General features: G+C 35.8%; 2 protein-coding genes and 1 non-coding gene across 3 annotated transcripts; 1 reads left to right on the top strand and 2 right to left on the bottom strand.

The window, feature by feature from the left end:
- Positions 1-2,497: 2,497 nt before the first annotated feature.
- On the top strand, positions 2,498-2,648 carry LOC128120144 (small nucleolar RNA SNORA48). Its single transcript, XR_008221789.1, has one exon. It is a non-coding gene; the product is annotated as a small nucleolar RNA SNORA48 (small nucleolar RNA).
- A 781-nt stretch (positions 2,649-3,429) lies between these two features.
- LOC128119977 (olfactory receptor 6C76-like) lies at positions 3,430-10,227 on the bottom strand. Its single transcript, XM_052753747.1, is given in 4 exon segments — positions 3,430-3,543; positions 4,119-5,026; positions 9,342-9,390; positions 10,222-10,227. Coding segments are annotated over 4 exon segments (1,077 nt in total).
- Positions 10,228-18,918: 8,691 nt separating this feature from the next.
- Positions 18,919-19,854, bottom strand: LOC128120074 (olfactory receptor 6C3-like). The gene has a single exon (XM_052753827.1). It carries the CDS (start codon positions 19,852-19,854, stop codon positions 18,919-18,921), a length of 936 nt encoding a protein of 311 aa, XP_052609787.1.
- Between the last annotated feature and the right edge of the window lie 7,328 nt (positions 19,855-27,182).

Here is a 27,182-nt window from a genome sequence, read left to right as displayed (position 1 = left end):
TTCTAGATCCATCCATTTGTCTGCAAACCTCATGATGTCATTGTTTTTCTCTGCTGAGTAGTATTCCATTGTGTATATGTACCACATTTTTTTTATCCATTCTTCAGTTGAAGGGCATCTAGGTTGTTTCCATGTTCTGGCTATTACAAACAATGCTGATATGAACATAGCTGAACAAGTGCTCTTATGGTGTGGTTGAGCATTCCTTGGGTATATGCCCAAGAGTGGTATAGCTGGATCTTGGGGGAGATCGATTCCCAATTTTCTAAGAAAGTGCCATATTGATTTCCAAAGTGGTTGTACAAGCTTGCATTCCCACCAGCAGTGGAGGAGAGTTCCCCTAGCTCCACATCCTCTCCAGCATAAGGTGTCTTCAGTGTTTTTGATCTTAGCCATTTGACAGGCGTAAGGTGGTATCTCAGAGTTGTTTTGATTTGCATTTCCCTGATGATTAGGGATGTTGAGCAATTCCTTAAATGTCTTTCGGCCATTTGAGTTTCCTCTGTTGAAAATTCTCTGTTTAGTTCTATAGTCCATTTCTTAATTGGACTGTTGGGCATTTTGATGTCTAATTTCTTGAGTTCCTTATATATTCTGGATATCAGTCCTCTGTCAGATGTGGGGTTGGTGAAGATCTTTTCCCATACTGTAGGCTGTCGCTTTGCCTTGTTGACCGTATCCTTTGCTCTACAAAAGCTTCTCAGTTTCAAGAGGTCCCATTGATTGATTGTTTCTCTCAGAGTCTGTGCTACTGGTGTTCTATTTAGGAAGTGGTCTCCTATGCCAATGCGTTCAAGACTACTTCCTACTTTCTCTTCTAGCAGGTTCAGAGTAGCTGGATTTATGTTGAGGTCCTTGATCCACTTGGACTTAAGTTTTGTGCACGGTGATAGAGATGGATCTATTTGCAGCCTTCTACATGTTGATATCCAGTTTTGCCAGCACCATTTGTTGAAGATGCTTTCTTTTTTCCATTGTGCACTTTTGGCTTCTTTGTCAAAAATTATATGTTCATAGGTGTGCGGATTAATGTCAGGGTCTTCAATTCGATTCCATTGGTCCACATGTCGGTTTTTATGCCAGTACCAAGCTGTTTTTATTACTGTAGCTCTATAGTAGAGCTTGAAGTCAGGGATCGTGATGCCTCCACAAGTTGTGTTATTGTACAGGATTCCTTTGGCTATCCTGGGTTTTTTGTTTTTCCATATGAAGTTGAGTATTATTCTTTCCAGGTCTGTGAAGAATTGTGTTGGTATTTTGATGGGGATTGCTTTGAATCTGTAGATTGCTTTTGGTAAGATTGCCATTTTTACTATGTTAGTCCTGCCTATCCATGAGCATGGGAGATCTTTCCATTTTCTGACATCTTCTTCAATTTCTTTTTTCAGGGACTTAAAGTTCTTGTCATATAGGTCCTTCACTTGCTTGGTTAGTGTTACCCCAAGATATTTTATGTCATTTGTGGCTATAGTAAAGGGTGATGTATCTCTGATTTCCTTCTCCTCTTCTTTGTCCATTGTATATAGGAGGGCTACTGATTTTTTTTGAGTTGATCTTGTATCCTGCTATGTTGCTGAAGGTGTTTATAAGCTGTATCAGATCCTTGGTGGAATCTTTGGGGTCGCTCAAGTATACTATCATGTCATCTGCAAATAGGGAAAGCTTGACTTCTTCCTTTCCAATTTGTATCCCCTTAATCTCCTTATGTTGTCTTATTGCTCTGGCTAGAACTTCAAGTACTATATTGAATAAGTATGGGGAGAGCGGACAGCCTTGCCTCGTTCCTGATTTTAGTAGAATTGCTTTGAGTTTCTCTCCATTTAATTTGATGTTGGCTGTTGGCTTGCTATAAATTGCCTTTATTATGTTTAGGTATTGGGAAAGTATTATTAAATGGCTTCTTTTCACAAAATGATAAGTGGATTCAATGCAAAATCCTATGAAAATCTTACAGCACTTTTCACAAAAATAGAAAACAATTCAGTTAATATGGATTGCCAAAAGAGTGCACATCAGGAGACATCATACCTCCTAATTTTAAATGAATGAATGAAACTGCAGAGTCAATGTGCCCAATGCACAAAAATAAATGCAGAAAGCCTACAGGTGTATATGACCTGAAGCAGGGAACTTTCCAGAAAAAAATCCTTGGGGCCAGCTTCACAGCAAGATACCCTTAGCAGTGTTTCCTCTTCTATGACACAGATGACAGTTCAGACATAAATGACTCCATCAAGGACACAGTTCAGACATAGATGACTCCATCAAGGACACAGTTCAGATATAGATGACTCCATCAAGGACATAGTTGAGACACAGATGACTCCATCAAGGACACAGTTCAGACACAGATGACTCCATCAAGGACACAGTTCAGACATCGATGACTCCATCAAGGACACAGTTCAGACACAAATGACCCATCACGCCCTTTGGTGTGAGAAGCTTCCAGAGACACAGGTTGGTCCCTCCTTTAAGAAATGTCCTTATAAAAATATGTTATTGAAACATGGCAACAGGCAAAAAGACACCTTGTTGGTGGTGGTGTTCTTATATCAGTCGGGGGCAGAGCAAATGACAGTCCTTTGTTCATCCTAGCTTGATGCCTGGCTTGGTGGCCAAAGCTGTTTCATGCCTAGGGCACATAAAATCCTGATGCTACTGTTACTAATATTTAAACCCAGTGATTATTCTGAATCATCTGGGTGCTGATGTGAGAAATTAAAAAACTAACAATGAGAGCCCTGAATATCCAGGCTTTGTGTGTGTGTGTGTGTGTGTGTGTATGTGTGTTTTGTTTGCATGTGGTCTAAGGGTGTAACTCTGTAGTGGAACACTCACCCAGCATGAGAAAGTCTTGGGTTCTGTGGCAGGGATATAATAAATAAACATGTTGGGTATGTCATTATGTTCATAATCCAGCCTTTGGAATGTGATGGTAGGATGGAGGTTATGAGTTCTAAGCCATGAGAGCTGGCCTGACTTTTAGACGGCTGCCATTTGTGGTGGTGGTTGGGGGGTGAGGTCTTAAGAAGAGGATTAAATGGTCATCTCTTTTTCAGCAGGTAAAGGATAGAAAAATTCCCATAAACTACCTGGTATCGCTCCAGCTGACATAGATGTCTCTTTTTGTGTTCAGAAAAAAAAAGTTATTGCCCATTTATTAGAGTAATAACTGTAATTGAAAAAAATTGACAAACAGGAAATTACTCTTTTTTCTAATATATTTAATTAAAATAGATTCATATCACCTTCATTTCTCCCTTTCCTCCCCATGAGAATAATAACCAATGAAATTATTCTTAAAGGTGTATTTTGCTTTTTGGAATTAATTAAACCACTATAAATAATAATTAGAACCATAACAAATATAATAATATTCTACAAATGTTAACCTGAAAAATTAAACATTTTTCTGGTGATTTGCTATCATGACCATAAATAGAATTCTATTTTGGAATATTGAGTAAGTTGTAAATTAAGTTTCATGTTCAGTACAAAATGAATATCTCCCTTTTCCATTTAGAATTTTATTTTTTTCAACTATTTTGTCTTTTTGAGAACTTTATACTTTCAATGTACTTCTGATAGATTATTCCCATATCATATTACTAAATTTCCTTTATGTCTCACTTAAGAAATGATAGTAACAGCTATAAAAATACAATACATTCATTAACACCATCAGAGAAAAAAGTCATGATATACATGTATACACAAGTACAGACACATAAACATACATGTAAGACTATATGTGTATATATTTGTGTAGCACATACATGAATTAACAAGGAGATTCAAAGTCATAATCTTTCCAAAAATATGCATGATGTAATGAATATATGTATTACTCGACATACATAAGCTATAATTAAAAATGACTTCATTTCTAATTTTATCATATAAAGTTAGAAACCATTGCAAAATGGTCATGCTCATAAATTTATTAAGTGAATTTTAACATGAGTACAGTAAATGCATTAAGAATAGCATACACTTTTGTTTCTGAGATGAACTAAACAAGGACTCATGTTCATGAGTTTTATGGCTGAAATTGTCCCATGTTTCATTTGTAATCTATATCACATCAGTGTTTTTGAGGCAAATACCTTTCTCACAAGATCCTTAAAGGCTTGTTTCACCTGCTGGTTCCTTAAAGTGTAGATAAAAGGATTCAACATGGGAGCAACAGAGGTGTTGAGTATAGCTATCTCCTTTGTCAAGGCAACACCAGCCTTGGCAGATGTTTTTACATACATGAAGATGCAGCTTCCATAGGATATGGAAACAACAATCATGTGTGAGGAGCAGGTTGAGAAGGCCTTTTTCCTTTGTTTGCTTGAAGGAAATTTCAGAATAGTTCTGAGGATGTAAATGTAAGAGACAATTATCAGCATCAGCGTAGTCATAAGCGTGATCAAAGCCAATATAAAGCTCATGAGCTCCAGAGTGCTTGTGTCTGTGCAGGAGATTTGGAGCAAAGGAGCAGAGTCACATGTGAAGTGGTCAATAATGTTGGAGTCACAGAAATCTAGCTCTAAGCCCATGGCCAATGGTGGAAAAATTACCAAGAAACAAGCCAGCCAGGAGCTGATGATGAGCTGGTAGCAGATCTTTTTACTGATGATGGTTGTATAGTGGAGGGGCTTGCAGATAGCCACATAGCGATCATAGGACATGGATGCCAGAAGGAAAAACTCTGTTGAGCCAAAATAAATGAAGAAAAATAGTTGAGCAACACAAGCATTATAGGAGATTGATTTGTCTCCAGTTAGGATGCTGACCAAAAACCTAGGGTTACAGGCAGAAGTAAAGGAAATTTCCAAGAAGGATAAATTCCTGAGGAAGAAATACATGGGGGTCTTCAGGTGAGAATCCAGCAGAGTGAGTATGATGATGGTTAAATTTCCAGTAATGCTCAGCACATATGTGAGAAACAGAAAAAAGAAAATCACAACCTGAAGCTCAGGATCATCTGTCAGACCCAAGAGGATGAAGTATGTCACTGATGTTCTGTTTCTTATCCCTGGTGGTCAGTCTACAACAAATCTGATAAAATCAACATAGAAAACAAGGAAACAAGAACATGAGCCACAAGACAGGCATAAATCTCTCTCTCTTTCTCTCTCTCTCTCTCTCTCTCTCTCTCCCTCTCCCTCTCCCTCTCCCTCTCCCTCTCCCTCTCTATGTTTGTGTGTGTATATTTTGTGAGTGTGTGATATTGTCTCCATTTCAATCATATCTTTGAAGATACATTTTTATGTTTAAAGTCAGTCTAATCTATGTTTTTATTCTGCCACGATTTATCACTTTTATTTACTATTTTGTGAAATGTACTAATTTCATTATTGGCATCATTATGCTTTTCCTGGGTTATCTTTTCTATAAAACAAATTGTGGAAACCAGTGTTCAACTTATACTATTATCTACAGGAATAGTATAAACATCAAACTAGACAAAGTAAATAATGTAATGTCTATTAATATTTTCATAACAAAACAATAAAATCAACAAATGTCATTATGTTTTTTTTATTTTAAAAAGTTAAATAATATCCCTCTTTAAAAAAATCCACCTTAAATTTTGTCCTCTTGTGTTATTGGAGACCTTAAAGTCTCAACCTTTATTCTTGATATCTGAAATTGAGACTCTCCTCATTAAATTAAATTAATGTAGTAAGCTTAGTTGATTTTGATAAAAATGTTTTTTAAATTTACTTAAGTATCAAACAGTAAGAATAGAATGCATTTTACATCATTTACTAATAATTCATATATGACATTGAAATATATACACACTCTAATGTGCTTTTAGAACTATGTTAAACATCTCTATCAGTGACATGAACTTGACTTGTTCAGTCTGATAATGGATACTCAAATATGAAAAAATACACTATATTCTCCACATTTAATGGCTAGAATGTTTCATTTAATGCATATTTAAGTTGTAAATTTTCAAGTTAACTAATATATATATATATTAATTAAATTGAAATATACATCAGTTACATATATGAAACAGCTATAAAAAGAACTGCATGAGAAGACAGTAAATTAAGATAAAAGATTATACAGAAATAATTAAAATACTCAACTTAAAGTATTGACAGTTAAAGTGAAAGGTCAAACAAAGAGTAATATGCTTAGCTCCCTTATACCAAAATCTATACCATAGTCCTATAGCACAAAGAGAAATCACTGTTTATGTCTCTCCTCCCACAAAGCTCGGCTCCTCACAGCACCCCTGATATTTAATAGGAAAACATGCAGTGAAACATCTTTTTCATATGTTTTCTAATATCATCCAACATCTAGGATCCTGACATATTCCTCACAATATTTTAACAACACATCTCTAGATGAGAGTTTTATTGCTATAAAATTATTCAGATTATTCCAGTATTTCCCAAAGGGATGTTCCCAGTTTCCCCAGGGAAAAAATTAGCAACATTTATACTATGTTTACAACACATAACTTCAAAAATATTCTACAAAGTGTGAAAATGCATAATGACTTCTGGGATAAATAATAATAGGACACTAATGTATACAAGTAAAAGATTACTTCTAGCAATCACATTTAATTGGTTGATTATGTGACCTACATCCCAGGTGATTGCAGAACTTATCTGCAAGGAGTTGGCAAAGCGTTTGTGAAAGAATAAGATCTAACAACAAAAAGTTACCTTCTCACGCTGATTTTTATAGGACAGTGCTGAAATTAGGCTGCATCCTACTCTGTGTTACTCCATATTCTATAAGACAGTATTGGAAATTTTTAGGCTGGGCCTTGCCCTGAGACTCCATTTCATAAGCTGCCTTTGATTCCATTTTGAGGGTGCAGGATAATTATGGCATAGTGACACAAAACATGTGTTATCCTCAACACAAGGAGAAATCAGTTTAAAACATGAAAGTAAAACCGCAGTAGAGTTTTACTGAGAAAATACAGCAGGCCTTGAACCTGCTCTGTAGACAAGGATTGAACTGCTTATCTCCCTTCCCTCATCACCCAAGTGCTGGGATCATAGGCAGGACCACCATGTTTTGTTCAATATATTTTCCACAGTTTGTCATAGTTACTTTTATATACACATTAATTAAAGACGAGTTTGTTCTATTTTTAATTGAGAATTTGTGGCAAATAATATATTTTGAGATCCTTCAAGTTTTTTTTTTCTGATCTGACATTTTCAAAGAGAACATGATACATTCGATCACCATTTCTCCACAAATCAGATGGTTTTGTGTTTCTTATCTTGACCTACTTAGCTTTTCATACTATTAAGTCATGTTAGGGATTGTGTTTAAAACACGGACCCCTGTATATTTTATGGAGACTGTAGACTATTGCTAAGTGAATCATTTTTGCAACCATTTACACTATAAGTGAATGGATTATATATCTAATGTGTAAAATCAGACATTAAAACCTAGTGAGTAACCTGCCTACACAGCACTGAGAAGTCTATTGGAATGTTTCATTTCTTGGTTAAAATACATATTCAAGTTATCAGTTATATTACAGTTATGTGTTAATTGGTCTAGCCAAAAAACTGTTTTCCATTATTTTATACACTATCATGGATATGGTCTATCCCATAAACACAAAATTTTATTATGCATTTTTTGCATTTCCTTTTAGTGTGTATTTGTGTGAATGTGCTGCTATGTGCACACTCTCAGAATATGGATGATGGAGCACAAACTTTGTAAGTCAGCTCTCTCCTCCACCATAAGGGTTCTGAGAATTGAACTCACATCATCAGGTTTAATGAAAAACTTCATACATAGAGCCATCACTGCCCTCTTAGCCTTAATGAAACCTATTTTTTTGGCCTCAGTATTCTTCTCTGAACCCAGAGCTCACTGACTTAACTCAGATATGACTAGTGGTCAGTGAGTCCCAGGGATTCACCTGTCTCTTCATCCTAGATAACCAGATTACAAGCACACATCTGTAGCATGAATCTTAAAAGTTCCTATTAATAAAATCAAACCCGAGGCCAGTTATTGGGGTCAATGCTGGTAGATCAGAGAGACAGAACAAGCCACAGCTACCTCACCTCGCCGGATCCTCAGCGGGTCTTGTCTCCTCAGACTGGAGGCCTCTGAGTCCTCATCCAGAATGGGTCTCAGCTGAATTGCTGCTCAAAAGCCTGAATGCTTAACCAGCCAAATGCTTAACCAGGCCAAATGCTTAACCAGGCCAAATGCTTCTAGTTTCTGGTCCTCGTGCCTTATATACCTTTCTGCTTTCTATCACCACTCTCTGGGATTAAAGGCTTGCTTTCTGGGATTAAAGGCGTGATGAGTCACCATGCCTGTCTGTATCCTTGAACACATGGATTTCTGCCTCTGGAATGCTAGAATTAAAGGCATATGCTACCACTGCCAATCCTTTATGTTTAATATTGTGGCTGCTCTGTCTCTGACCCCAGATAAGTTTATCAGCATGCATAATATTTGGGGGAATACAATACCACACACATCATCATGCAAGGCATTTTCCATAGATCTGAGGGTTGATCTCATGTCCTCATGCTTACACGGGAAACCCTTTATCCAACTAAGCAGTGACAACAGCCCTACATTTTTAATTATATTATCTTTACCTATTCTCTTTAGTTTACACACAATATGAATGTTATTTGTTAATCTCTGGATTTCTCAAGGATTTCATATTTTTTTTTATATATTTTCATGTCCAACAAATAGTGTGTACTACTGGCAGTGGTTATTTAAAAACTTGAAAGATGAACAATACATGTTTGAGCTATTTGTTTAGGCATCAGCAGCTGTACACTTAGATATTTATTCCCATGTTAAATGGATTTCTATAAATCTTGGGTTACACTTCCTGAACTACTTATCCCTGATCTCTCATTTCATTTATTCGATGCTGAAATTGTATGTAAACATATAAAGGCACAAGATTATTCCTGGAAAGTTTGCTACTGTGCTTTATTTCAAGAGGTGGTCTTCTCCAGAGCAGAATTGTCAGCCTCTTACAATCTCTTTATTTGTTATGGATATATAGCAAAGACCAGAGTTCTGTTACCAGCACCCATGTCAGCTTTGATGCCTATGAGCACCCTAGGCACTTGTACACACATACATATACCCACACACAGACACATGATAAAAATAAAACAAATCTTTAAAAAGTGGCCCATACCCATGGAAGATCACTGTTTCAAAGCTATTTTCCCTATGTACATTCTGACGATTTCATTCTATAGAAAAGAGAATAAAAGTAAGTAGAAACTGAACCTTTCTTTTTAATGTTTTTTCTACTTTGAGAATATCAGATGATATATATTGATCATATTCCTTACCTTTCCTCAACTCTTCCCATACCATCCCAATTCCATCTTTTTTTTCTCTCTTAAACATAAAACAAAACCACACACAGGAAACAGAAAAACAGTCCAAATTCTGTTGACAAAAATTGGCCTGCCCAGAAGAGTAAGTGACATACCAGTGTCACTCTACTGAAGAAAACTACCTCTTTCTGTGGTGGTTTGAAAGAATATGGCCCCCACAGGAAGTGGCACTACTAGGAGTATTAGGAGATGTGACTTTGTTGAAATAGGTATTGAGTGGTCCTGTTGGAAGAAGTGTGTCACTAGAGAGTGGGGTTGAGGTCTCCTTTGCTCAAGGTACATTCAGTGTGGTAGAAGTTTTACTTCCTGTTGCCTGTGGATCAAGACATAAAATTCTTAGGTCCTTCTCCATCACCATGTCTGCCTGCACACTACATGTCCCACCAAGATAAAAATGGACTAAACCTCTGAAACCATTAGCCAACTAAGTGTTTTTCTTTATAAGAGTTTTTGTGGTCATGTGTCTCTTAACATAGAAAACCTAACAAAGACCCTATCCCAGCAGCTACTAATTGTGCATAAATTTTTTTCTACGTATGAGACTTTGTGCTACTTACCCTACTCAACGCTAAGACATTTCCTGGCTTGATCTTATGGAGATGGGTAGTGTACATGCTGCCATTGTAGCTAGAGATTTCCTGCCTGGCCCACGGTCAGGGCAAATCTCTCTCACCCGCCAGTCCCACAGCCACTCAGACCCAACCAAGTAAACACAGAGACTTATATTGGTTACAAACTGTATGGCCGTGGCAGGCTTCTTGCTAACTGTTCTTTCAGCTTAAATTAATCCATTTTTATTAATCTATACCTTGCCACATGGCTCATGCCTTACCGCCATCTTCACATGCGGCTTGTCATCATGACGGCTGGCAGTGTCTCTCTGACTCAGCCTTCCACTTCCCAGCTTTATTCTCCTCCTTGTCCCGCCTACACTTCCTGCCTAGCCAATGGCCAATCAGTGTTTTATTTATTGACTAATTAGCAACACATTTGCCATACAGAACATCCCACAGCATGCCATAGCCTCTGTGGATTTCTATTGGCATCTGCCTGTTGTGTCTGGAAAACGCTCTTTTCTTGAGAACTCTTCATAAAAACTATAAAGAAACATAGTTTTCTAAGCTTTGTAACTACATTGCAGAGTATGTTTTTGGGATCATTCACTTCCAAGAATCATTAGAATGAGTCTTATAGATCTTACTGTTGCATCTTTCATCTGGTGTTCTAACATGGAGCAAGAGTTTCACCTAAAACCTGAGAGAATTTAAAAAGAGATCCTACTTCATGTCTCTTATTACTGGCCGCTGTATAGAGCCATATCACCTGGTCACGGCTGCTGCCTGTGGGGTTGTGAGCACAGCCTTGGACTTAAAAACACAAGAATACTATCTAATACTGCTACCCAGAATTGGGGAGGTAAGTGTGACCCTTGGTACCTGTGCCATGTTGAAAATTGGAACCAGCAGCCAGGGCTGCTGCCGCTTTTGTCCTAGCCACACAGCTTAACAGTTTAAAACTCTCCTGGTCAGAAAAGGAATGACAGATACACAATAAAACAGATTCAGTTGGAAAAAAAAAACTTCTAAACAGGTATGTAAAAAAAAATATACATAGGCTTCTGAGTGAAAAGAAGAAGGTTAGAGAAAGTCCTTAAAAAGAAATAGTGTAATTTTTTTTAAAAAAAAAAAAAGCCACAGAAAATGGAAAACACAAATAGTCTGGATACTTTACATTATTGTGTTGCCTTTGGGATTTTTTTAACCACAGAGAGACATTTTATTGTAGGGGCTGCTTAGTTAAACTAATGTATATATCTTAAAATTATCTTGACTTCAAAATTTGGGTCTAAGGATATGTTGCTTAGGAAAAGAGGTTCTGCTTTTGTTTCCACAGAAGATGAGAAGCTGTGGACTCCTTCCAGATTAATATGATTCCATCAAGGAAGACCCCTTTGGAGTTCTCCAATGAGATCAGTGGCCCAGATGATCCAATATCCAGAACAGCTTCAAGGCAACTGGCTGAGACAATGCAGCCTCACAGTCTACTACAGCCAAGATTTAACCATAATTCTAAATTTTCTCAGGATCCCCAAAAGACTGCCATGGCCCCCAGTCAACAGGAAGTAGTATAAAAAGCTATAGCCAAATTCCCAAAAATTGTTTATGTTTGTTTTTATTTAAATGGGGTTGATTATAAATACAATCTCTTTCTAAAGAAGAAAAGGGGATATAAATATGATAGGATGAAAGGGTATATTATTGAATCTACTTATAAAAAACAACTCATTTGAAATATTTGCCATTGCTATAGATTTTAGTTTATTGATAAAAAATTAAACTTAATTGTTATACTGTATGTATATTTCTACTCTTGTTTAAGGTATTATGTTCATGCAACTCATTTAAACTTGTAACATATAATTAAGAAATACAGATTGTCATCTATGATAACCAAACTTATAGTCATATTAGTTAAGTTTTTTATTTATAGAAAGGTATGTTTCAATTAGGTAGGTAATCTTCAAACACTTCAAAGACCTACAGAATATGCCATTTAAAATGTTTTAAGAACTTAGACTTTTCTGAACATTGAGATATATCTGCTCCTAGAAGCACTAATTACTTCAAAGATGATTAGCATCGAAAAACTCATTATGGAGTTTGCTTTCTATGTGACAAACGTTAGCTACTGAGCAAAAAGGTGTTCTTGCCTCAACTACTTGACAGGATACTGTACAAACTGGACATGCAGGACCCATAGGAATGTGACCACTGAACTTTACCAAAACAAGGCATGATGGTCCTTCAGGTTCCTGTTTCAAAGAAGACACTGCCAGACAGGATATGAGGAGAGGTGACTGATAAACATTGTCAGGAGGCAAGACAATCCTTCAAATTTCCTACGTCACTAAAAAGTCTGCCAGATACTCTAGGCCTGTAGGCTGAAGTGATGCCCCAACATTGGAGAAGAAATTTGAGTGACTGTCCAGGCAGCTAGATGTCTCTGTCATTTCTAGAATTTTGGAAGTTGCTTGCAAATGCACTTCCTGTCTTCTTAGGTAATAGTATATCATTCTGGGGTCTTTGATGGAGTTGTAGACTAGATAATTATAATTATAGTTTTCCTTGGTAAATTATAAATGAAACTCTAGACTCACAATCATAAGATAGAGGATAGAGTATTTTCTTTAATTTCGCCAAATATAAATAGACTAGATATTGCAACTGTAATTCTTGCTTGATAACTGTGTTGTTATAAGTAATTTTACTATGTTAAAGTTAAAACCTTCCTTTTGGATTAGACAGAAAAGGGGAAGTTCTGTGGGATGTCTTTCTGTATGCTTTGAATATGTATTCCTCCCATTGGCTAATAAGTAAAGCTGTTTTGGCCTATGGCAAGGAAGATTACAGCCAGGCGGGAATTTCAAGAGGAAGAAGGGCAGAGTCGGTTTAGACGCCATCCAGCCACCAAAGAAGGAAGATGTGAAAATACCAGTAAGCCACAAAGCCATGTGGCAAGACATAGATTAATAGGGATAGGTCGAAATAAGGTTAAAGAGCTAGCCAATATAAGCTGGAGCCATAGGCCATACAGTTTGCAATTAATATAAGTCTCTGTGTAATTATTTTAAAGTGGCTGCAGGACCTCAGGTGGGAGAGATTTGTCCAGATCACGGGGCCAAGCAGGACTGAGAAACACAGCCAACAGGTTTATTTATTTTTATTTTATGATGTGGGTGTTTTGTCTGCACAGATGTTTGTGCACTTATGTGCATGCAGTGCTCATGGGCGCCAGAAGAGGGCACAGGATACTCTGGAACTGGAGTTACAGAAGGCTGTTAGTCCCCCTGTGGGTGCTAGCAATCAAATGTGAGTCCTCTGAAAGACAGCAAGTACTCCAGACCACTGACTGAGCCATTTCCCTAACCTCTTTTAGATTTAATACCAATACCTGTTTTGCAGGCATACCTTACAATCTCCAAGTGCTTGACATGTGTGAAACAGATGAATATAGTGTTATAACAGTGCAACACGGGCCTTAAAGAATTACTATTTCTGCCTGAATTTCTAAAATGAGACCAGATACTCCCAGGAAAAAGGTCTCAGGGCCCTTATAACTTATCTCACAAGTAACCTATGCAGCCGGGCAGTGGTAGAGCAGGCCTTTAATCCCAGCACTCGGGAGGCAGAGGCAGGTGAATCTCTGTGAGTTCAAGATGAGCCTAGTCTACAGAGTGAGTTCCAGGAAAGGCACAAATCTACACACAGAGAAACCCTATCTTGAAAAGCCAAAAAAAAAAAAAAAAAGGAAAAAAAAAAAGAAAAGAATGAAGAAAAAAAGAATGAAGTGAAACTAAGAATTTTCTCTCTCTAATTCTGTTTTCTGTAATCAGTGTTAGTCAAATTCACTGTTTGGGTAAATTGAAGGCATTGAGCCTGAGATTCTAGTTATGGGGTCAGGATACTTAGGAGAAAGGGCCTGAACTGTCCTTGTTGTTGGAATACTGAAAGTCCCAGGCACCTGTGAAGGACAGGGCACTAACTGTGCCGTTATAAGAGTGGCCCTACCTGCTTATGGGTGTACCTCACTGCTAAAGAAAGGATTTGGAGACTCATTTGAAAGATCCACTTGAAATACTTTTTTGGTGATTCAAATTTATTTGGAAAAGTCCTGAAAAACTCTTGCAAATTTAGGGTTGTTATTGTTGTTTGTGTTTTAATTTTTTTCATTCCAATTTCTTAAGAAGTTTGAGAGAAGCCAGATGCATTTGGATTTTCTGTCATTCCAGAGGCACTTTAAGCTCTTAAATTCTGTGTTGCTTCTGTGCAGTGCTGTTGTGGGATAAAGATTCAGAGAGCTAAATTTACCAGAACCTTGTTTGTAACACTCGACTCCGGAGCCCCACAGTTACAGCCTGGGGTTCCCCATCTCCTTTTGCGTTGCCTCCTTTTCACCACTTAGCAAATCCAGCAGATAAATGGAAATTAACGAGGCTTTGTGCAAGTTCTCAGGAAAGTGTGCACTCTGCAAGATGCTGTCATTAACTAGAAGTGCTAAATCAATTTGTGTGCCACACAGGGAAATAAAACCACAGTAGGCTAACGTTTAACCGGCCTCTGGAATTGCTGAGATCATGTGTTGGGTAGTGAGTGTTTTTTTCCAATTTCCCTCCTTTTTCTTGAACTAGATTTTCTTGCTGTTTAATTTGCTTTTTAATTTTGGGTGGTTTTTCTTTTCCCTGGAACCATTGCTTTAATCTTCATGAAATGCAGATATAAAGCCCCTTGGGACTTAGAAAATTAAAGAGTGTAGAAGAAAGCTTATTTTAAAATACAAGTAGCAAGCATCTGGAAGATGTAACTCTACCTGAAGTTCAATTTCACCTACCAAGGGCCAATAATGTGCAAAAATTAAACTTAAAAAGAGCTTTAAGGTTCTTAAGGCCCTTCCATATGTTAGAGGTATAAGGATATACCATGTAACATTCAAGCTATAAAATCATTGCCATGGTTTTAAACATTTACTGTCTTTATTTATAAGGTTGACTAACCTACACAGTATGTGTGCATATGGAGGTTTAAACACATATACTTATAGTAATAAGAAATTTTATTATGGCTATTTACTATTTATATAAAATTCCATAGGAATGTATTTGTTAAAGATCTTTATGTTAAATTTATGGTGCATAAAATTGACTTTTCATTAAACAACTACACAGTTTGCCAACCTTTATAAACAATAATATTCATGATTGGATACGATTTCATAATACTTAGTGGACAAATTAACTAAGTTAGTAAATCTTACCTGGGAAAGTGATGAATGTTTTGCTCTTAAGGAGATGAATGAATTAAAAAGTGTGCTTTTATTGGTTTCTCAGTGAAATTTCTAAATAACTTTGTATCAGACAAATAAAATTTAAATCACTGGGCACATATGTGGAGATGTTATACGCTTAATTTCTGGGTTTTGCTTGGTATAAGAATGTGCAATGTGCATATATTTTATAAAAGCTGAGATGAGCTGCCTTTGCTTTTGGAATGATAAAGTAATGGTTATGTTAGTTACTTTCCTTGTTGTTACAAAGCACTTGGCAAAAAGCAACTCAAGGGAAAACTGGTTTCAACTGAAAAGATTTAGTTCATAGTGACTGGGACAGCAGAAAGTGGGAAAGATGAGGCCACTGGCCACTTTGCGTTTTCAATCAGGAAACAAAGAGCAATGAATGCTAATGTTTAACAGTTTATCCCTTTATACAGTCTGAGACTCCAGCTCATTAAAGGGTACCTGTTTAAGCTGGAAACTCTGCTCCAGCCTCACTCTCCCCCATTTCAAACCCCACCCCCTCTCAGAAAGCTGCCAAGTAGTGGTTTCTCTCCCACCCCACCCCCAGGTACTCAAGTATTTAAACTACCTCCTAGATAATGGCCTACTTGTTTCTCTGTAAATAGTACTTTCTGAACTGCTACTTGAGATTATAGAAAGTTGGAGTGTGATTCTATACCTCTGAGGGTTTTTAATACTCTATTTTTGTTTCAAGTATTTCTATTCAGGAATCATAAAATAAAGAAAAATTAAATGAAGCCTGATGTATATGAGTGCTGCAAGTGTCCAGAGAGCAGCCATACCTTCATTTATACCCTAAGGAACCAGCAAGTAAAGCAAGCATTCAAAGGTGCAGTACACAAATTAGGTATCCTTGTTCTCTTATAGTTTCTTTGTGTGCTATAACATAGTAAATTTTGTAGTTTCACAGTCTATCCCTTCTATTTCTACAATCAAGTATATATAATACATTGGTTTTTGAAATCTTTCAGAAATGTTGACAGCATGGGAAAACCCAAGCCAGAGCAAATCCCAGTACCAAGAGGAAAATCAGACACAAAGTCCCACCCCTAGCCCAGGAACTCTTGGTAATTCTTAGATGCCAGGAAAGTTAGGGTTAGTTTTTTTCTAAGAGTGTAGATCTGGATAAGTTGATCACACTCCAGTGGAAGGCTACACACATAAGAATACTTGGGAGGTACAAATTGGCCTTGATGGTCAAAAAAGGACAAGGACACAAAGCAGAGTGAGGAGGAGGAGGAGGATAAATCTGGGAAGAATTGTGCAAAGGAGGATGAATTTGATAAAATGTGTGGTACATTGTTCACAAAAAAAAACTAATTAAAATAATAAAGTTTATTACCCCTGTAAAATTTTCTAGAAATGTTTCATTTTTAAATAAATATTCTGAGGGAGGATATCATATAGTAGTTTTAATTATGCTTATATGTCCATAAAGTTTATATATTCTGTCATCAAATACTTTAGGAATAAAGTTACAAATTATATTTTCCATATTTTCAAGATAGACATTTTGATAGCATTTTAAAATTCTATATGTTCTCTATTCTCATTTCCTACAAACAATATACTCTATTATAAAGCATCTTAAATGCAAGATTATACTCTGTAAATTTTAAAATGTGCCACACTTGTTTTATCTGTAAATTAAATGAGCTACTCCTTTACAACACAAAAGCTAATTTGAGAATGCACTCTAATAATTTCAACCATATGGGCTTCATTTCAATAATTTATCTTCTGCCTTGAGGGCTCTGTTTTGATTAGTAGTTATACTGTGAGAAAGTTTCACCTTCAAATGTTCGTTTTATTCTTTCATGTTCTTCCAACTAATGCATACTAGGAAATTTTATGTCTCATCTACCTTATTTCTAAATATGTAGAGCACCACAACATACAAACTGAAATGTGGAAAATGAATAAAGTGTTTTATATCAATTTTAATGTATTTGAAAGGAACATCTTTTAATAATGAATAGTTGAAAAGAATATGTAAAAGGCATTTGAAAATATGTAATTCAAAAGCCCATTCCAATATTTAGAGTTTTAAGATGACTCTGAAGACATTTTATTTCTGTCCCAGAAATAAATATTTTATTAATTCTCTTAGATTTCATACATTGTAGTTTGATCATTTTGACTCCCTTTCCCAACTCCTCCCAGTTCCACCGCCATCTCCATACCAACCAAATTTCATGTACTATTTTTCATTTAAAATCCATCATATCCAAATATGCTCCCCAAATACTGGATGGAAGGATATATCCAGGAATGTAGTCAACCTACCAGAGGTCACACCCTTAAAGAAAACTTACTCTTCCTCTCCCAGCAGCTATTAATCATATTTCCCACTCTTTAATCAGAATACAGGATGTTCATTCTTCAATCCACTGTTCTGTTTTCCCTACAAATGAAATAATCAGTGTCTTCCCAAACAGTAGTGTGTTTCTGTTTTGTTGTAACTGAAGAATTGTAGTTGCTGCCTCATTCCATCTTCAGTAAACATGACTTTGTCTCCATACCACAGGAGGTTGTCATGTTCTTTAATAATACATGATGTTTTCACTCAGACCTGGTATAAAACCTTGGGGATTTTTGTGGAAATTACACTAATTGACTATTTTCATCATTAACTCTGAAAGCAAAATAACCAAGTTAATAAAGAGTACCAGTATCTATAGGGAATCTTGTAATGTTGATGTTGAAGGAGTCTAAGACCTACAGTAAAATTTCAACTTTCTTCAAAATACTTTAGGATTCTTAAGACTTCTGAGCTTGGATGGGCTCCTTAATTATCTACTTAAAAATATATGAGAAGTTGATAATTATTACATGTACCTATGACAATATTATCATAACTTGACAAGATATATGTTTTTTGTGGGAGTCCAGCCTATTTTATTCTTACAGTCTCCAAATAAACTCAGCACATTGATATTTATATACTAGCAGCCTGGCTGGAAAACATGGCCTGACTAAATTTTCAGAAAGTAACTTAAAGAATGTAAATAAGTAAATAAAATCTTTAAAGAAAACAATCTGAAATTTTATAGACATATAATCTAAATTACAGGGAAGATTTACTCTGAGGTTTTATGTAAGAACAAATTGCTGAAAATCAGGACAGGAAATATTTTTATTAAGAAATCTATTATTAAAATGAGTTCAAATTGATGTAAGATTAAGTTTGCACAACTCTTCCCAGATCTCTCCTCCTCACTCTGCTTTATGTCCTTGTCCTTTTTTGACCATCAAAGCCAGTTTGTGCCTCCCAAGTATTCTTACGTGTGTGGCCTTCCACTGGAGTGTGATCAACTTATCCAGATCTACACTCTTAGAAAAAAAACTAACCCTAACTTTCCTGGCATCTAAGAATTACCAAGAGTTCCTGGGCTAGGGGTGGGACTTTGTGTCTGATTTTCCTCTTGGTACTGGGATTTGCTCTGGCTTGGGTTTTCCCATGCTGTCAACATTTCTGAAAGATTTCAAAAACCAATGTATTATATATACTTGATTGTAGAAATAGAAGGGATAGACTGTGAAACTATAAAATTTACTATGTTATAGCACACAAAGAAACTATAAGAGAACAAGGATACCTAATACAGAAATTTAATAACTTTGAGAATATAATTAATTATATCTTAATAGAGTTCTTTATTTTTAACATACTTTAATTTCATTTGCTTACAGAAAACACTAATTTGTGTACTGCACCTTTGAATGCTTGCTTTACTTGCTGGTTCCTTAGGGTATAAATGAAGGGGTTTAACATGGGGACAACAGAGGTATTGAGAATTGCCACTCCTTTGGCCAATGACGCCTTTTCTTTTGCGGAGGGATTGGCGTACATGAAAATGCAGCTTCCATAAGAAAGGGAGATGACAATCATGTGAGAGGAACAGGTGGAGAAGGCCTTTTTCCTCTGGCTGGTAGATGGAAATCTTAAAATAGTCTTGATAATGTACATGTAAGATAAAATCACCAACGCCAAGGTGAACAGCAGACTGACCAGAGCAAAGTAGAAACCAATCACTTCTAGGAGCCAAGTATCTGAGCAAGACAGTTGTAAAAGGGGAAAAAAGTCACATGCGAAGTGATCAATGACGTTGGAAGCACAGTAATCCTGCTGGAGCAAGAGCATAACAGGTGGGAAAACAGTCAGAAACCCACCCAGCCAGGTGAACAGCACAAACAGGGTGCAGAGTCTCCTGCTCATGATGGTCGTGTAGTGAAGGGGCTTGCAGATGGCAACATAGCGGTCGTAGGACATGGCAGTGAGAATGTAAAATTCACACAACCCCATGAAGATAATGAAAAAGATTTGAGCAGCACAGTTGTTATAGGAAATTGTCTTGTTCCGGGTGACAATAGACCCCAGAAATCTAGGGATGCATACACTTGTAAATGAGACTTCCAAGAAAGCAAAATTCCGGAGGAAGAAATACATTGGTGTTTGCAGATGGGAATCTACAAAGGTCAAAACGATGATAGTCAGGTTTCCAGTGACACTTAATATATATGTGATTAATAAAAAGAGGAAAATCACAATCTGGAGGTCAGGATCATCAGAAAGGCCTAAGAGAACGAATTCTGTAATCTCTGTGTGATTCATATCCTCTCCTCTCCTACTCCTCCTGTTTCCTCTTTTAAAGAAATATAGGGTAAAACAAATGTAAAGGAGAAAGATATAACTCATGATTAATAGCATTCTAACTAATACAGTTCTAAAGTATCTGCTGTAGTTCATGACAATTAGATAAGGACTATCGTCTTTGCATTGTTTTAGTAGATATTTATGAGTACAGATTATTTATTAATCTCAAGTATAACAGGAGATCTTAGGAAATTTTCACATTGTAAGACATATCATTAGAAAATGGAAAATAAAGTCAGTAATTTTTGCTTCATGTCTAATTAGGATGAAAAATTATTAAAATTTGTGTAAGTAATATGAAACAAGAATTTTCCTTTTTAAATTAATATGCATATTAGAAAGGACTTCCTCCTAAAAGCATAAAAGGGTGATTCTAGTGCTGTTGAAATGTAATGACAGCTCTTTACTCTTTTATATATAAGAAATCAGCCAATGATTCTCCTTAGCAAATAAAAATTTAAAGATTATTATTTATGTTTAAGTAATTAAATTTATTTTAATAGCAATATTGTGGAATAACTGTTAAGAACAAAAGAACTTTATATATATGTTACATGATTAAGATGGAACTTGTAATTATCTTATTTAACAAATAGGAAATATACTTTAGGTATTGATTTATCTTTCAATTCAATTAACATATACAACACTTGATTCTGTCTACAAAGAAAACTGTCTTTTGAGATTGAAGAGACATGTATTATTTGCTTTTCATTTTTCTCTAGAACACAAATTGCAAAAGTCATTACTTGCCTTGGGTCTTAGCAGTTCCGTCTCTTGAATTGTCCTACATTTATGTTTTTTATTTGATCATACTTCTACTTATTTACAAAGCTTTAAGGACAGATATTTTATTTCCAAACTTGCTTGATCCATATAAAATCACTTGTTGTACGGATCTATTCAACCACAAGGACACATAGAGATATGTGGAGAACTGTTCCCATCCATCTTCACCTATTAAGTTAATTCTCAGTTATTTAAGCACAACAGTGGAGGATATGGTTTTCTTTAGATTTGATCTGTTAAATCCTGAAAGTTGTTGCCTCTGTATTTTATGAAGGCAGATTTTTTTCTCTGAGGAACAGAGTGTAAAGGTATGGCTGTTCTGCTGGACACTTGCAGCACTCATATTCATCAGGCTTCATTTAATTTTTCTTTATTTTATTTTTTTCTTTATTCTATTCAGTCATCATTAAATAGAGTATTAAAAACTCTCATAGATATAGAAACACACTCCAGCCTTCTATAATCTCAAGTAGCAGTTCAGAAAGTACTATTTACAGAGAACAGAGTAGGATGTGGCAATACTGCTATTATGATTACAAGATGCTTAAAATAGAACCCTGCCTCTGACAGCTTGTACTTATGTAACAGATGATCCAGGTGTATTTGTTTTGACTTCAAAAGACTTGAGCCCTTGGGAACTAAAAGTCCAGGCCATAGCTCTGCTCTCCTGTAGACCATGGGGGATTTCCAGAAGCCATCCTTCAATATCTCACAAACTTCTAACTCTGCTCACAAGTGGATTTCCCTTGAGAGTGTGTTCATCGTTGTATCCCAGAGAGCCCACAATGTTCTCATCTACTAAATACTTACTTACATTAACTATAATTACTTCACATTTTATTCTTATCTAATAATTCATGAGCAATAAAATAATTATGAAATGTGCTTTCTTGAAAGCCTAGAACACTTTAACATTTGATATTTAATTATATCATTCAAATATAAATTTTCTACATATTTAGTGGCTTATTTTTAGTTTTGTTAGGTGTCAAGGTATAATGAAATAAAAGATTATAATGCTGTGTTAAATAATAACAACTAAAACATATACATTGTGCACACAATGAAATAAAATGTCATTTTACAGTATAATTTAATCCTTACTATAAACTTTTTCACTATTCATATTTACTTTACTTGTTAGCCTTTATAGTGTTTTAAACAATCTATTCAAAATTCTAATAAGAAATATCATAGAGCACTAATATTTTATTTATGTGAAATTCTGGTTAGTGAGTTATATTAATAATTTTTTCCACAAATTTTGTTTCTTAAATATTTTTCAATAAATATATATAACCAGACAATAATGACATAATGTAATTATTATTTAATAGCTAAAATTCATATTGTATAATTTAATAAAATAAATGTTATACATTTTGATAAAGTAGCTAACCATTAATTTATGTAAAACTGAGGTAGTATATATGGTAAAGTTTTATTTTATATTTTTCAGCTTACTGAAGTACAAGTGATATCTGTATACATTTAAGGTATGTAACATGAAGCTTTGATATACATATACCTGTGCATCCAATAATAATAGTCATTCACAGAGAACTATATAATGGGTGAGATTCAAACTTGTAGATTTTTTAGTGTTATAGAGTATGAGGTAAAGAAGCAGCTTGGCAGATGTGGCTCTACATCTCTACATCATAAGGAGTGATATCTTTACCAACTTAATTCTTAATTCTTTACCAACTTAAAATAGTAAAAATATTGTTACCTTTTCTTTAACCACAAAATACTAATTAATAAAAAATATTTCATCACTAATCATTGGAGGACAGTTTGTATTAGTGTCTCAAACTGTATTCTTGTCTTTTTCTGTAGGTTAGATTTAGATTTAGATGCTTATTTCAGGTTTTGCTTATTTTAATTTTCAAGAATAGTTTAGATAATAAATCTTTTGCATTCTTTCATTTCATTTGTGTTCCTCATAATATAAATTCAATGTATGCATTTATGTGATGATCCGTGTACACATAACTAAACATGGCAGGCCTAGCTGAAAATATTTTGCTCCCTGACTTTTTGCCTTCATGTATTGCTGTCAGTTTAATCTACCTATTTCTGCTGCTGTTGCTGCTGCTGCCCCCCATCATCCTTTGCTGACATCAAAATTCAGCTTCTTTGGCCTTCCAACAAGAATGAAGACAATGACTCTCTGGGAATCTTTCAGGCCTTCCATGCCAGATTAGGACTGCTGAAGCATCCAGCAATGTGGAGTCTGAACAGCTACCAGTTTCAGTATCCCATGTGAAGACTGCCATTGTTTGGTTACCAAGACTATATTGGGTAAGCCAATCTAATAAATCTTATTTTCATATAAAAAAGAGTAGTTCAGAAAGTGAAATTTAAAGTTCTAACATAAGTATGTTTATATTATGTCATTATATAATAGCTATATATAATAATGATTATATAATATATGACATATTAATGGTTATTAAAATATAAAATCTCTAGTTTAACCCATTAATTCATCATGATACAAAATGGTGGTAATGTAAATGTACAGTTTGTCATTGGCTTCTTTGTTGCCACAGTTCCAGCCCTCTGCTCAAATTCCAAGATGGATATCCAATATTTTTTACCTGATTGCCAACACATGTCTTTGATAGAAATAGTTCAGACATTAGCCGGGCGGTGGTGGCGCACGCCTTTAATCCCAGCACTCAGGAGGCAGAGCCAGGCAGATCTCTGTGAGTTCGAGGCCAGCCTGGACTACCAAGTGAGTTCCAGGAAAGGCGCAAAGCTACACAGAGAAACCCTGTCTCGAAAAACCAAAAAAAAAGAAATAGTTCAGACATATTTTATATGAACATCTCTACTTTAGGATGACTTGTGACATTTTTATATCACAATTTCATGTTGGTTGTACACTGACAGATGATATATATGGCATGAGAAATGGATTACACTATCTTTTGGCCATCTAAAACATGTAAAAACCCATTTCTAAAGATTTTATCTTTCTACATTTAGATTTGTTTTATATAAATTTTCCCATGTATTATGTTTTTGATCATAATTTAACCCAACCTAGATCACTCTATGTATATTAAATATATGGTAGATAATACATGCATGCATGTATTAACTTATTAGCATATGTTTTATTTTGGGGGGGTAGAGTATGATTGATAGGGATAAAATATTATTAAACATGGGTCTTTATAAAACAAAGGGCAGATCTTCACCATCATAAGTTGTTAGATCTCGGGCTAGCTAGATGACTCACTGGATCAAAGTTCTTGCTGTGAAGCCTGATGACCTGAGTTTGATATCAGGAGCCTCACTAACCCTGGAGGAAGTGTACTCCACGAAGCTGTCTGCAGCCTCTACACCTACACTGTGGTGTGCACACCAACATTCTCTACCAACGATAATAATTAAATAAACCTCTAGAAAAATTTGCGTACATTTGATATATCTTTGCTGACTTTTAAAGGGTTTTGGTATAGATATGCATTAGAAGTAGATTTACCTTCATTCAATGTTTTTCTTTCTGTAGGTATGTGTGCTTTCTGTCCATTCAAGTTAGCTAGGAGGAATTGTCAGCAATAAGCTTGAAAGTATTTGTGGTGATATTTTATTTGTGCTGTAATCTGGTGATATTTTATTGGTGCTTTAATAAATAAAGCTTGCCTGGAGATCAGAGGGAAAAGCCAGCCATTATAAGTAAACACGGAAGTCAGGCAACAGTAGTACACACCTTTAATCCTATCACTTGGGAGGCAAGGATCTGTTTGGATCTCTGTGAGTTCAAGGCCACACTGGGAACAGAGCCAGGTGTGGTGGCATTAAATTCCAACAGTAGTTAATGATGGAGGCCTGGAGGTCTCTACAGACAGACAGGAAGTGACAGAGCTGGCCAGGAAGAGGAAGTGATGTAGCTGACAGAAAGAGCAAATCAGATGGCAGAACAGCAAAGCATATGGGTGTGTGTAGAATGGAAGTAACTCGATTTTGGAAGCTTCAGAGTTGGTGAGGTAAGGTTAGCTGTGGCAGTTCCTATTTCTCTGATTTCTCTCAGGCTTTAATCCCAATTTCTGGCTCCAAGTCTTTTATTTAATAAGACTGTTTAGAAATTTGTCTGCAAGTATTGCCTATATCTAAGAAATATTTTTCATTGACATCCAGAAATATCTCTATCTCAGTTCAACTTCTTGGTTGAAAATATGAAACAAAATATACAAGTGCAGTTAACTATTATGAAAATGATAATTATTTTAACATTGTTGAGTTTAATTGAAATATTTTAGGCATTATCATAACAAAAATTTTTGATTTAAGTATAACATCATCTCTTATTTATACCTGAAAAAAATCTGAATTCCAAAGAATGGTAAATGGTGTCATAAGTATTTCAGACTTGTAAATGATAACTACAGAGCATAACCCAAGTGGCCTAACTTCAGCATTCATACACTTATTAAATATCTACTGAGGCAATCATGTGATGTTATGGGATAATGCTTTTGTACACTGGTTTAATAAAACACTGATTGGCCAGTAGCCAGGCAGGAAGTATAGGTGGGGTGAGCAGATGAGGAGAATTCTGGGAAGAGGAAAGACAGAGTCAGGAGTTGGCAGCCAGACACTGAGGGAACAAGATGACAAGGCAGAACTGAGAAAAGGTACCAAGCCACGAGGCTAAACATAAATAAGAATTATGGGTTAATTTAAGTGTAAGAGCTAGTCAGTATTAAGCCTGAGCTAATGGCCAAGCAGTTATAAGTAATATAAGCTTGTGAGTGATTATTTTATAAGTGGCTGGGGGTCCACGGGGGGGGGGGGGGGAGCGGGGAGCAGGCAGGACCCAAGAAAACTTCCAGCTCCACATTTGGCTGCCAAAAGTGGAGCAAGAGTTTCCACCTAAAACCTGAGAAAGCTTTAAACAAAAAGATTCTAAAACAGAGCTAAAAACAGCTTCCTAGTTGTGTCTCTCAGACAAGCTGTGAGTTCCAGTATGGCAGGTTCATAGCAGCATGTGGGCTTGACCTGCAGCATGACAGATTCCTGCTGCAGTACACAGAGGCATATGCAAGCTGTGCAGTATGCTGTGTGGTGGATTTAGCTATTGCTAGTACAGAGAAGAAGAAGAAGAAGAAGAAGAAGAAGAAGAAGAAGAAGAAGAAGAAGAAGAAGAAGAAGAAGAAGAAGAAGAAGAAGGTGGTGGTGGTGGTGGTTCTGAGCTACACGCTGCTGGATGGAGGCATGGATTCACTGCCTCCCAGAGTCAGCAGAGAGCATGGCTCCCAGAGCTGGCAGTGAATTACCCCTGCCATGTTGGAAAGCTGAGTTGGGCGGAGTCAGCAGCCAAGGCTGCTGCTTCAGTACTAGCCACGCTTCAGTTTACAGCAATAGATTCATAAGACAGATTCAGATGAAATAACCTCTAAACAGTTTACAATGTGTGTAAAAATGTACATAGGCTTGGAAGAGAGAGGAAAATGAATATAGACAGCTACATAAAGAAATAAATAGTTTTTAAGAATAGAGTCTTTAAAGTGACAGTAAAAGTAATATAAAAATAAGCTATGTAAAGATGAAAATCATAGAGAGAGTCTGATTATAATGTCTTTGGAATTTTTAGGTACAGAAAGACATTTTATTGTAAAAGTTGCAGCATTAAACATATATATATATATATTTGTTAAAGGTATCTTGACTTCAAATTTTATGTTTAAGGGTATGTTGCTTTGGAAAAGAGGTTCTGTTTTTGTTTCCACAGAAGATGAGAAACTGTGGATTCCTTCCAGGTTAATATGGCTTGATCAAGGAAGACCCCCTGAGAGGTCTCCAGATGATCCAACATCAAAATCAGCTTCAAGGAAACTGGCTTAGACAATGCAGCATCACAGACTATGCCAGTAAGGACTTGACCATAATTCTTAATTTTCTCAGGATCCCCATAAGATCACCAGTGCCCACAACCAGCAGGAAGTAGTATGAGAAGCTACGCCAAAATTCCCAAAATATTATTTATAAATGTTTATTTTTATTTAAAGGGGGTTAATTATAAAGTCAATCTCTTTCTAAAAGAAGAAAGGGGGATATAATACAGAAATGTGTGATATAGATGTGATAGGATGAAAGGGTAGATTATTGAATCTACTTTTAAAGAGCAACTTGTTTTAAATTGCTATAGATTTTAGTATATTGATACAAATTTGAAGTTAATTTTGTTATACTGTATGTATATTTCTACTCCTGTTTAAAGTATTTTTTTGTGCAACTCATTAAAATTGTAGTGTATAGTTGAGAAATACAGATTAATATTTAGTCATCTATGATAATCAAACTTTTAGTCATGTTAAGTTTTTAGGTATATATAGATATATTTCAATTAGTTAAGTAAACTTCAAACACTTCAAAGACCTACAGGATATGTCATTTAAAATGTTTTAAGAACTTAGACTTTTCTGGAAAATGAGGCACGTCTGCTCCTGGCAGCACCAATTACTTCAGAGAGGGGGATGGGT

Source organism: Peromyscus californicus, unplaced genomic scaffold (assembly GCF_007827085.1).
Source record: "Peromyscus californicus insignis strain IS unplaced genomic scaffold, ASM782708v3 Scaffold_24__1_contigs__length_46423439, whole genome shotgun sequence".
NCBI lineage: Eukaryota > Metazoa > Chordata > Mammalia > Rodentia > Cricetidae > Peromyscus > Peromyscus californicus.
The sequence above is the reverse complement of the archived record's forward strand: the minus strand, read 5'-3'. Positions and strand labels throughout refer to the sequence as shown.